The sequence below is a fragment of the Ostrea edulis genome, chromosome 2 (assembly GCF_947568905.1).
Source record: "Ostrea edulis chromosome 2, xbOstEdul1.1, whole genome shotgun sequence".
Classification (NCBI taxonomy): domain Eukaryota; kingdom Metazoa; phylum Mollusca; class Bivalvia; order Ostreida; family Ostreidae; genus Ostrea; species Ostrea edulis.
In genome coordinates, this window is record NC_079165.1 from 21,016,124 (window position 1) to 21,029,234 (window position 13,111).

Genomic DNA, 13,111 nt, shown 5'->3' on the forward strand with positions numbered 1-13,111 from the left:
ACATGTACAAGATGATTTCGGTAAAATGTTTTAACTTTAAATTTATAAGGCACAAACTTCCCAGAACAGTCCCGGACCATTCGATATCTGACATATTGGACAGTTATTAATTAATTACTTACTTTCACGATCTGTGTCATCACAAAACATGATCAACTAAACTAAAAACTTTTTTGTGTTTATCCATGTGTTTGTACATATCAGTAACTGTTAATAAATTAATACCAAAAATGCGTAATAGTGACTTCTATAAGCACGGGAAAAAGTTAAAGAAGATCGAAAATATCAGATGAATATCGTATTTAAAAACTTTTCGATGTGTCAGATCGTTGGTCTAGGAAGGGGGGATGTCCTTCGTTTAAGTTCTTCATAAAATGATAAAGCCTGGTCAAAAGTATTATAAGTATAACTAACACCGAACACCTACATAATTTTATGCTGATCATGTTGTAAACCAATCACAACTTTTCGGCTTGCTGGAAAAGCCCGAGGATGTGCGATTGCTTTTAGACAAAATCGTCTATAGTGACTTGGCGCTTCGTTCTGGATATTTCCATCTTGCCGATTTAAGACTTAAATCACGGATTGAAGAAACGGACAGACATATTTTATCTATTAAAATATTATCGAAAATTATTTCTTCTGTAGGATCAAAATCAAACATTGATAAACAATGGATTTACCCCATATCGTATTATCTTAAGTTGCCATTAAAAATAATAAAACTGGCTTAGATCCGCCAAAGCGTCTCCACCACTGTGATTTTCAGGGTACTTTATCGAAAACGAAAGTAGGGTTTTAATTAGATTAACGATAGTTACTAATCAAGTAAAATTCTATTATAGCTTACGGACTTCACCTCACATGTGGAACGATAGTAAAGGTGCAAACATAAACTCTGGAGCAAGTGTTTCGGAGTTTATTGGCAAGCTTTGTTGATTTATAAGTATAGATACAGGAGGAGAAGCGTTCATAAGCTATTTTGACATCCTCTAGCCCTCCTAGATCCACTATAACGTTTGGGAAAATAATTTCATCTATAAATGGCAATGAAATATTGCACAAAGTTTCAAATCTATTCGGTAAGCCATATAGGAGAATAGTTCACAAGCTATTTTACATCCTCCACCCCTCTTATATCCACTATTATGTAACTTTTACAAAAATAATTGGACACTCATATTCCGACAATATGCACATCTACATATACAAATGGCAGTGAAGCATTGTACAAAGTTTCAAATCTATCAGATAAGCCATATAGGAGAAGTGTTTAAAACTTTAAATTTTGTACAATACTTCAATGTCGTTTGCAGATGTGCATATTGTAGGGACAGGGGAATCCAATTGCTTTCCTTAAAGGTATAGTGGATCTGAGGGATGGAGGGTGTAAAATAGTTTGTGAACACTTTTCCTATGTGGCTTATCGGAGCTCATGCTTTCTCCTCCATACCATGCAGTACATTAAGGGGAGGATGTTTGATTTGGAGCACTTCCAATTTGGGGACCTGGGAAGACATTTGTTTTTCATAAAAAAAAATATATCTCTAGTTCCTCCTTAAATCATTACTACAAGACGCCTTTAGATATCTCAGTACCATTAGCACACTCACAAGGCTAATTAATTCTTTTTTGAATCTGTACTTCCTACAGAAGGGGTCTCCGTGGCCGAGTGGTTAGAGCAACGCGCTCAAAATCACACGGCCTCTCACCTCTGTCGGTGCAAATTCGAATCTCGCTCGCGCCGGTAAGTGAGAAAGTTTCCCAGTTTACTTTCGGAAGGTCGGTGGTCTCTTCCCAGGTACATTGTATCTGGGTTATCTCTTCCACCAATAACAAATGGGCGCCACCAGATAACTGAAATATTGTTGAGTGTGGCGGAAAACATCAATCAATCAATCCTACAGACACCTGAACATTGTTATACCAAATTGCATAACTTTGTTAATTTATATTGTATTGATAAATTTAGAATAAGTTTGTCTCTGGACCAGTTGTACGGGCATATGTAAATAAAATCGGAAATAATTTAGATAAACCTTTATTGAAGGAAGTAGATAAACAACTGGTTGTTATGCATGTCAGCCCTGTTGCACACCACCAAAGGCTGTCCAAGAGCTTTTCACATCTGATGTCCATCCGTGAGCATCCATGATATATACTAAATCTCCCTTCTCCAGAGCCAGGACGATGCTGCTACCAGCAGTAATATACTTTTTGTCATTGCCTTGGTTATTTGAGGCCTGTCTTCCTTTCATCTTCCCATTTACGTATAACCCTGCATGTGACACTTTACCAGGGTTACTGAGAGTGTACCAGTTGAACAGATAGATACCTTTACTTGGGGTCGTGAACTTCCCCGTCTTTGGATTGTACGCATTTCCTACGTTAGTGACGACATTGTCAAAGACCCAGACTGAACCGCCTTTGTAAATTCTGTTAGAGCCAAGCTCGGCGTGGAATGCTACAGGTATTTTCGGTTCTACAAAGTAAAATACACGAGGAAGAAAGTTAAAGGTAGCGAATGTTTGCAAAATCTTCAAGGAATTAAAAACTTTGTGCATGGTAGAAATGTATCTTTTAAAGGAATTGTATTCAATGGGCACATTGAAACCCTGTACATTGCCTTGTTCGATCATTATGTAAAGAAATTATATCGGTCTTTAGACTTTGTCGACTACCATTCTTAAATATACGAATCATTATCTAAGCGATGGACTGATGACATTTGCTCAGTGATATCAATGGTGTGTAGATAATTCTGCATTTATATGACGAGAAGCTGTTATACGTTTTGAGTGTCTAAATTATTGTATGCATTCCCGTGGGGAATTCCGGGTTAGAATAAGTCCTCAGTACCCGTTGTTTGTCGTAAAAGGCAACTAAATGGGGTGGTCCTTCGGATGAGACTTAAAAACATCGACACCCCGTATCACATCAGGTGTGGCACGGTAAATATCCCTGCTCAAAGGCCATAAGCGCCGGGCATTGTCCTAAATTTTGCAGCTCTTCACCGACAATGATGATGTCTCCATATGAGTGAAAAACTTTCGAGAGGGACGTTAAACAACGTACAATCAATGGTATATAATATGCAGAGAGGATACAATGAATGTGATACAAAACACTGTTGTAACTTTGCTAAATTAGACGATGAAAACAAATTATCATGGTTTCTTAACTGTGAAAATATTGAACCAGTTTCTGCTGAATGTGAACTAGCTAGACATGCTATTTAAATGTACATAACCAATTTAATTATATAGAAAGAGAGGGTGAGGAATTATATATATCTAGTATTGCTGTTTATGCGTGCAATGTGTATGTTACTTACAAACAGTTTTAATGTTTTGTAATAATCAGAACCTTGAATTATCACGTGGTATCGGTTGCAACGCCGGTATTGTTATGATAATTATTAGTTTCTCCCATTCAAGCAGTATGACCGAATTTTCCTGCTTTGCATTAGGATACACGATGGTACTACATCAGTTATGATTAAGGTCTTCCGTTTGCAACGGAAAACCTTATTGTTATTGTGAGTTATTGAGGTCGTCCGTTTCTAACGGATCTTACTGTTATTGTAACTATTTTTGTCTATTATTACTAAGGTCTTCCGTTTCCAAAGGAAGACCTTATTGTTATTGTAAGGTTTTTTCTCTAATATTTTTAAACGAAATTAATGGGCGCGATTTCCCGGATATGCGTCGACCGATTTTTGTAAAATTTTCAGGGATGGTAGATATTTATTTGAACTCGAAACTTTTTTCTGATTTTGATTACGTCACGTATTACGTACGATATTAACTTTCAGAGGGCCACTTTGTCCTCGAGTGTTATTTAAAACTATGGAAGATATCAACTTTAAATTTTCAGCGATTGTAGAGGAGACTTGATAGATGAAACATAAAGCATATTGCGATTTGTCAGTCGCAAAAGGCACTAAAGCTCACCTGGACTCGAAAATGTGCGACAAATTTTTGTGTGCAATTTTTGATACATTTTCGTTAATATCTTTTAATACGTAAATACTTTGTAAAGACATATAACAAAAGTAGGAGGTAATGAAAAGATGCATTTGCCAATATCCAATTTTATGGGCCAGATCCTGAAACAAAGGTCTGAAAGTGGTCGAAAGTATTTTCTGAATATTTTAAAACCTAAAAAGAATGTGTGAAGCATTATTAAGGTAATTCCACCGTTCTAGAATTATAGGTTCAAATAAAAATGATAAAATTAGTATATTGTGGTATTAATAAAAATTTTTCTATCAATTAGGACACATATACCCGTTATCAACATTAGAAAATTGCTATTTTCTTTTAACAGCATTACCAAATTTTACAAAAACTGGTTATAGTGATATAAAAGTATTCACGACAATTTCATGAATCTGTTTCTTTAAAAAATATACAAATTGTTTGTGAAAAATACAGAAAATCTATAGCATAATGAACTTGATAAATAATTTAATGAAAACAGAGTTATTGTCCTTGGATTTAATTGATTGAAACATATAATTGATTATTCATATATAACCTAGACGTTTGAAATATTTTATGGTTAACAAGATTTTTTACAATAACTATTTAAAAAGACTCCTACAAAATGTATGTTTCTGGCATGCATAAATCTTATCAAATCATTGACTTTGCAAAATCTTATGATGTCACAGGAAGGTGGAACTACCTTAAAGCAAATTCTTTGTTGTAACGATTTGCAACTGATGACTTCAGCAAAATGATCATTGATTATATAATTAGGGGTTTTAAGAGGAATAATGTATAAAAATGTCATTCTTTCTATCTCTTAAACAGAAAATATTTTGTAAAGCATAGTACAAATTGGTCAGAATGTAACTCTAAACAATATGCCATCTTCAAATTTTGTTTTACACCCCTTTTTAAGGAATTAAGGGGATGACCCCTAAAACTGAATATCATATATATTTTGAAAATTAAGAATACTTTGCTAAACGTTGCAAAACAACAATTGTAAATAATGACGAGACCTACTCGACAATATCAAGTGTGGGGGCCAGCCCCTCAAATAAAGGGCCGAGAGGGGTCAAAAATATTTTCTAAATATCTCAAAAACTGAAAAGAATTTGATAAACATTATCAAAGCAAAGTTGTTTGTCAAAATTCGTGGTAAGAAATCATCTAATGTTGGCAACGTTACAATATGAGGGAAAATTCTCGAATAGGGCGTTAAAGAAAAATTCCCCCTTAAATTTAGCATACATGTAATCTTAAGTAGAATTCTATTAAATTCATCAATCTGTCTACCCCTATACATTTGCTGTTTAAATTAAATATTAATCTGATAAAGTTGATCCTAACATCAGACATAAATTGCTATATAAAAGAATGGACCGTTGTAAGTTAAAATACGATTAAATAGTGTGAATAAAACATACTTGGGCTGCAGCAGGAACTGCCATCTACCATGTGAAGAGATTTTTCCAAAGTTTTAAGTTGATCCTTTATCAACGTAATTCCTTTATCACAATCGCCATTAACAGCTGCATAGATGAAAAACAACAACCACAGAAGTTCCATGCTGTATGTACACTTCTGAAACAGACATTTCATAGATAGATGTAAAACAACCACACAAGTCACTTACTGCTTGAACATCCCTGAACCAAACAATTCAGAGATGCATTACTTCAATAAATTAGAATTTGCTTTTAGTAGACAGCATTGTGTCGTTGAAACTAATTCGAAAATTCATTATTTACAGCTGAGGACAGTACAATTCTATTCACGATGTTGCAAATAACGTTCTATTAAACTTAGAAGTATTATCATATATTTTGTATTGCTTATAGGAGTTATGAGATTGATCAGTGTTCGCTATCTTCACCTTTCATATAGATAAGAAGAAAGAATGGAGTCTTTATTGCATCTTTAAAAATTTGTTTGGATGAGACAATTAATCTTTACAGATAAAGGCTTTGAACTCTTCATTCCCAAGCTTGATTTGACAAAATTAACTACATGTGGAATAGATTATATACATGAGATTAAAAAAACCACTCAAAATAGTCTTTTGGATAGATGTCTTTAATGCTTGAATAGACTTAGTTCAGAAAGACAGCCTTCTTATAGAAAAGGCAAAAGGTGATATACCACTTTTTCTTAAAAATCCAAACATTATGATAGGTAAAAAACATATTTCAATAAAAATCTGTTTGAGTATAACATACAATATGTAAATGATATCATGCATGAAGATGGTACTTTTTATAGATATAAAAACTTTTCATCGATTTATCCTTGTGTACATATAATTTTTTTTTTAGAATTTATGGGTATAGTACAGGCAGTAAAAGCATGGATGAAAACAAAAAATAATGAAAGGGCTATATTTAAGGTACAAAATCCCTTGATTTTACCTAATATTTTTAAATTGTCATGTTGTAAGAAATCAAAACATGTTTATGATATACATGTACATGTATTGAACTATAACGATACTGAACCAATCTGTAAAACAAAATGGAACACTCTATTTGGACCATCTTCACAAGTCAAGGGTTATTGATTCGTTACCTCGCACTAACCCTTGACATCAGTCGCTATCGAGAAGAAGCACATGATTGGTATGCAGCCTGAAGCTGCAAACCAATCAGACAACGGCTTTTATAATCGGTCGAAAACAAAACTAAACAGTAAATACGCATGGCGACGGCATTGTGGTGTAGAATTTGTGGCCAATTAGTACAAGACAGATACCGTCGATTGATTTTCGGGGGTTCGTTTTGCTTGAAGAAACAATTAGACGAGGTTTTGGGGTATGAGCCTAATGAAAATGATGGATTGTCGAAGTACGTTTGTCGACTATGTTTTAACAAATTAAACAAATTGTCCAAAATAATGGGAACAACTTCGTAAGATAGCGATTTACCACTGCCGGTTTTAGTCCTAATAAATACATCTTTTCCTTCTCTGATACATGATATCAAAAGCTTTTGGTTTTCAGTCAAATGATCGATTTGATGTTTTTCACTTATCTTTTCGTCAACGGACGCCATTTTTTACTTTCTGTTTATTCCCTTACCAAATTTTCATCTGAAACACGAAATCCCATTGGCTGATTAATTTTAGCGTATTGCGTCATCCTTCTTCTCGAGCCCAACTTTTAAATACCGACTGATGTCAAGGGTTAGTGCGAGGTAACAAATCAATAACCCTTGACTTGTGAAGATGTATTTGAACTTGAAGAAAGTGAATGGAAAACAATTTATAAGTACCATTTAAGTTAACAAAAAATTCAAAATTTCAATGGTTCCAATATAGACTTATGAATAGAATTTTGGCTACAAACACTTTCCTGCATAAAATTAAGAGGAAGGATACAAAAAGTTGTACATTTTGTAAATTGGAAGAAGAAACATTGGAACACCTCTTCTGGGAATGTGTATATGTTCAATCCTTTTTAAATACTTTGGAAACATATGTTGAAGAAAATACAAATCTAGTTATCTATTACAAAAAAAAAAAAAAAATTTTTGCTGGGATTTCTTGATTCAAACAAATATATTCAAAACACACTTTTTCTGTGGTTAAAGTACTACATATATACAATGAGGTGTACAGAAAAGACATTAAATATTGTAGTAGCATATCTCATTTTGAAAAAGAACTATGAGACCTTGAAATACACCTATAAAAATGGTGAAAAAACAAAATTTGACACAACCTGGAATGGATGGGACCTTTTATTCAATTGAAACAACCTTTTGATATATTTATTCTCTCTCTCTCTCTCTCTCTCTCTCTCTCTCTCTCTCTCTCTCTCAAAACTCCCCCCCCCCCTGTAAATTGAAGATTGATGCATATGTGGCATATTGTGTTGATATTACAGAATAGAAGAAAATAAAAAAATATTTAAAAAAAAGGAATGGACTCTGTATTTGAAACTTTGAATTTGTTATATCAAATGGACATTAACGGCAAACTGACAACTCAACTGTATGACAAACGGGATGATTTCAACTTTTCCATCGTCAACTTCCCACATTTATGTAGCAATATTCCATTATCACCTGCATATGGTGTTTATATATCTCAACTGATTCGATATGCAAGAGCTTGTTCTGGGTATAGTCAGTTTTTAAATCGAGGTAAGCTGCTGACAAACAAGTTGATGGTACAGGGATTTCAACAGTCTCGATTGAAGTCAGCATTTCGCAAATTCTATGGTCGTTATAACGATCTAGTTCGTCAATACAACCTCGCATTGGGTCAAATGCTGTCTGACGTGTTTCATACCGATTGTTAAGCCGTTCTTGGCACACTGGTTTTGACTGCGGATAACTCCGTTTACCTGATCAGGATATGCGGCTCACTGCGGGTGTGACCGGTCAACAGGGGATGCTTACTCCTCCTAGGCACCTGATCCCACCTCTGGTGTGTCCAGGGGTCCGTGTTTGCCCAACTATCTATTTTGTATTGCTTGTGGGAGTTATGAGATTGATCACTGTTCGTTATCTTCACCTTGCATTCAATTTTAGGTCACCTGAGTTTACTCAGGTGACCTATTGCAATTGATTGTCGTCCGGCGCCGTGCGTTGTGCTTTAACAATTGAACATTTTTAACTTCTTCATAATTACGTATACCAGTATGTAAAACTTATACGGTACCAATTTTGATTCAACAAATAATGTCTCTTCAGTGATGCTCAACCGAAATTTTTGAAATCCGAAATAAAAGTAAATTTGTAGGTCCTAAGAGCTATTTTAGGGAAAAACAGAGTGCCAAAAAAGTGGAGCCAAATTCGTCTAAGGATAAGAGCTATGCACAAGGGAGATATATATTGTCTTTTATTGTTAACTAGATCAAGCTATATTAAGTGAAAATTGATTCTATTTTGAACCCATAATAGTGTGAATTCACATGATGCCGAACTCTTTCACTGATATATGCGATAAACAGGTGTCCTAAATTGATAAGAACTATTAAAATGAAAAGGCGATATATGAAAGAGTGAAGATAGCTAACATTGACTGATTTCATGAATCCTTAAACGAATACAAATTTTAGAGTGGCGCAAACATGAACCTCTAGAAGCACCAGCGATGTGATAAAGTGTCCAGAAGGAGTAACACCAACCCTGAGCCCTATATAAGACAAATAGGACAATCCGCAGTTAAAATTAGTATGCAAATAACGGCCCAAGCTGGTACAAAATAGGCTAGAGAGCATCCCACCCACTCTAAAGTATACAATATTGAAAGTAAAGCAAACATGGAACCCTGGACACACCATACGTGAGATCAGGTATCTAGGAGGAGTAAGCATTTCCTGTTGAACTGTCATAAACTGTTAAAATTCCTGTGATATCAACTTATTTGTCAGTAGCCTTTCTCGGTTTAAAAATTGGTTATACATAGAATATGTTCTCTTTAAAAGTGAAGATGTTTTTCTGAGAACACGTTGTGCATGCATCCAAATGTCAAATTGAAGGTCACAGCAAGACATTTTTCTGATACTGAAGCTTTAGAATAAATTCTGCCTCATAAGAACTCAACCAGGTCAGTTAATAATGAATCATAATTCGTGTTAATGGGGAAATCAAAGAAACTATTTAAAGACCTTTAGGTGACTAATTACACTGTTTTTCTTTCTTTATTTCTTTATTTAATGGCATGTTAAAGCTCTCAATATATGATGGTTTTCTTTTTGCCGAAATGAAAAAAGAGGTGTTTTGTTCACAAATAAGTCCAAATTTCGCTGTGAAATTAGCCACCTAAATGTCACCAAAGACTTCTTCAATATTATGAATAAGAAACTCCAGCATCTTTTTAATTTCAACTTCGGAGGACTTGTGCATACGATCAGTACGATGTTTCATAAAGCAATTGTTTTAGAATATGAATAATTCTGAGTTCCGTTTTAATTGAAAGAGTTACTGTTCATTGTGTCAAAAAAACCTAGTCTTTAATTTTTTCGTGAGGAATAATGCAATCTGATTAAAATACACATCTCTCAAATAGCGCACAGCGCAAATTGGAAATAATGGTGTAAAGTTTTTAAAAGTGTTGGTGCTGTTTACTTCGGAAAAGATTGCGATTTCAAATTTACCTAAAGGTCGTTAATAAAGTTAATCCATCCCATTGATATCAAATCTTGTCTTTTGATGACCAGGACGATGGGCAGAAATAAAATTGATGCATATTTAACTTCACATTACTTTATGAAAGGATCACAGACTAATCTCGAGGGCATATCTTGAACTTGTTCGATTCAGTGGAAATTGAATTTGAAAAAAAAAAATTGGTCGTGGGTTTCTTAGATTCTCATTTGCATGGAAAAGACTGTAACTGGCCATAACGTAACTCGGTATAATATGGAATAATTATGGGGGAATATCTGCATGCTTTTCAAGATAATGCGTTGTCGAAACCGGTCAACAGGGGATGCTTACTCCTCCTAGGCACCTGATCCCACCTCTGGTGTGACCAGGGGTCCGTGTTTACCCAACTATCTATTTTGTATTGCTTGTAGGAGTTATGAGATTGATCACTGTTCGTTATCTTCACCTTGCATCTAATCTTCCCATACACCGAAATATAAGTATTCTTACCATTTCAATGATGTTTTGAAATTACCACTGAGTGGGGTTTGTCGTGTGATGATATGTACCTGAAATAGAATGGCACTGTTGGTTTGGTTACAATGGCAACTGTAGACACTGTTGATTGTGTAAGTCACAATATTCAATATTAAGTGACGTAACAAACTGAGAAGATTAAATTTACTAGTACTTATTTTGTTCAATAGCAGAACTTGTAATAACGTTACATAAAATCGGTGATGGATCGGCTACTCCGAGGATGAAAATTACTGAATCAAATGAATAAAATATAATTTTCTTCACATGACTAATGAACTAATTATCGATAGGAATTATAAAACATTTCATCGTGTCTTTATTCGATCCAAAGCACTTTTAACAGATTAAGTGAACGAAATTCAGGATCTTTATACATGTATACACTTTTTTGAGATACGATAAATTACTACATGCAATAAAACTTTTTAATAGACTATCTTCTCGAATCAATCGGAACATCGGAATTGTAATGGAGTATTTGAACATTAACAATAGAGTAAAACAGCTCCGACTGAATCACGTCTTTGGTATTTTTCATGAAAAATGTCCAGATTATTTGAAAAATAATTTTAAAAGAAATTGTTCATCCAGATCAACTAGATCAAGTAAGCTTAATTTCGTTTTACCAAGGGTTGAGAAAATGGAATCAGAAACTTTTTATTTTACATGCAACGGCATCAAATATTGGAATTCTCTCCCTGATAAAATAAAATGTATAAACAATAAATTTTCATTCAAATCTGCAGTTAAAAACATTTACTCAACAAAATGAAGAAAATGGCAGATAGTGCCTTCTTGTATTATTGATCACATATATTGTCTTTATCATACATAGTTATTAAGGTTGTTATTTGTTCAAAGCTCTGTATTCCAGCAATTTTCAATACTCGGCACTGTTGTGTTGAAATGTAAGATATTTAAAAGTATTCATATGTGTTTCAGATCAATGTCTTTCAATGTCTTTCTTGTTTGCATTATTTCGTTATGCTAATAATGATAATATATTGTGTATGTCATATTATAAGATCAGAAGGACCCCAATTGGAAATAAGCCATATGGTTTTCATGGGTTATCCTTGGCATAGGCATATACTCCTGTACATTAATTTATTTCATTGTGCTCTTAAAGTCAAATAACTGTTAAAATTTACCCTTTTATCTTATGTATTTAACATCAACTTTTCTTTTAACTATATGTTCCTCTGTGATATTGTCTTGTATTTATATTGTGTATATATATATATATATATATATATATATATATATATATATATGTGTGTGTGTGTGTGTGTGTGTGTGTGTGTGTGTGTGTGTGTGTGTGTGTGTGTGCCTATTCCTAAATAAATAAACTAAATAAATAAATTAAACTTTAAAAAAATAACCCTCTAGTCTATCAATAGACTATGTATCTCTAATAATATACCTTGTAGTAAATTTTACAAATTAACCTTTAACTTCATTAAAACTCTTCTCGTTATATATGTACTGACGACAAATAAACTTACCTCAAAAGAAGTTCAGATGATACAAATATAACTGAATTTTACAGTTATTTAGATACTGTTCTTGTGTTAATAATTTTTTTCCCCTCATAGATTTTATGACATATGCCCTTGTCTCCTTGTAAAGCAATATCGAATTGGTTTCAAATTGAAATTGACTTTACAACAGCTGAGGATATTATTGTCGATGCTCACTTAATTGCTACTTTTAATTCCCCGAATAATCATTCGACACCCTAACAATTTTGAGTAATAATTAGTTTAACACACCCTGAATATCTCCATTAATCATTGGTCTATATGCACCTTGAATATCTCGAGTAACCATTGGCCTAAATACACCCGGACCATATCAAATAGACATTACTCGAGATACACGTTGAAGATATTGAGAAATCATTGGTCTAAATACACCATAAACATCTCGAATAATTAATGAACATCCTGTGATTATAACCCCCCTCGCAAACGAAGTTTGGGGGATATACTGGAATCACCGTGTCCATCTGTCTGTCGTCAGTCTAGCTAATTAGTTTTCCGCACTTTTTTTTCTCTATTCTTGCAGATATTTATTTGATATTATTACATTGCTTTGCAGTAACAAGTTACAGATCAAGTTTGAATTTCATCTCGGTACGTTATTTTTTGCGCTAAGTTATGATTTAATTTCGATTTGAGCATATTTTATTGCATAAATATACAAAGGGATTAGTTACAAGTTCTAGCAACTTAGAAAATCTCTCACGTTATGGACTTAGAAAAATAGCATCATTCATCAGTTTTCCGAATTTTGTTGTGCTTGCAAATCCTTCATTATTATTATCAACATAATGTAATTATTTTGTATGTATCAAACTTTCTTTCTGTGTAAATTGTTTCTAAATTTACAACATTTTCTATCAGGTTTTCCGTTTATCGTGAAGATCGTTTATCGTGTTTTGCGTTTATCAGGTCTATCATGAAGATCGTGTATCAGGTTTTGCGT

General features: G+C 33.7%; 1 protein-coding gene across 1 annotated transcript; it reads right to left on the reverse strand.

Annotated features, from left to right (window-relative positions):
- Positions 1-2,025: 2,025 nt before the first annotated feature.
- On the reverse strand, positions 2,026-12,157 carry LOC125681877 (complement C1q-like protein 3). Its single transcript, XM_056156390.1, has 4 exons — positions 12,130-12,157; positions 10,595-10,653; positions 5,420-5,576; positions 2,026-2,482 (listed from the first exon to the last, which is right to left on the reverse strand). The coding sequence occupies exons 2-4, from the start codon at positions 10,595-10,597 to the stop codon at positions 2,082-2,084; spliced, it is 561 nt and encodes a 186-aa protein (XP_056012365.1). The 5' UTR covers positions 10,598-10,653; positions 12,130-12,157; the 3' UTR covers positions 2,026-2,081.
- Positions 12,158-13,111: the final 954 nt, after the last annotated feature.

Coding starts and splice junctions, on each gene's coding strand:
- LOC125681877 (XM_056156390.1), bottom strand. Junction 2,483..5,419: donor CAGTTCCTGCTGCAGCCCAA/GTATGTTTTATT, acceptor TTTACTTTGTAG/AACCGAAAATACCTGTAGCA.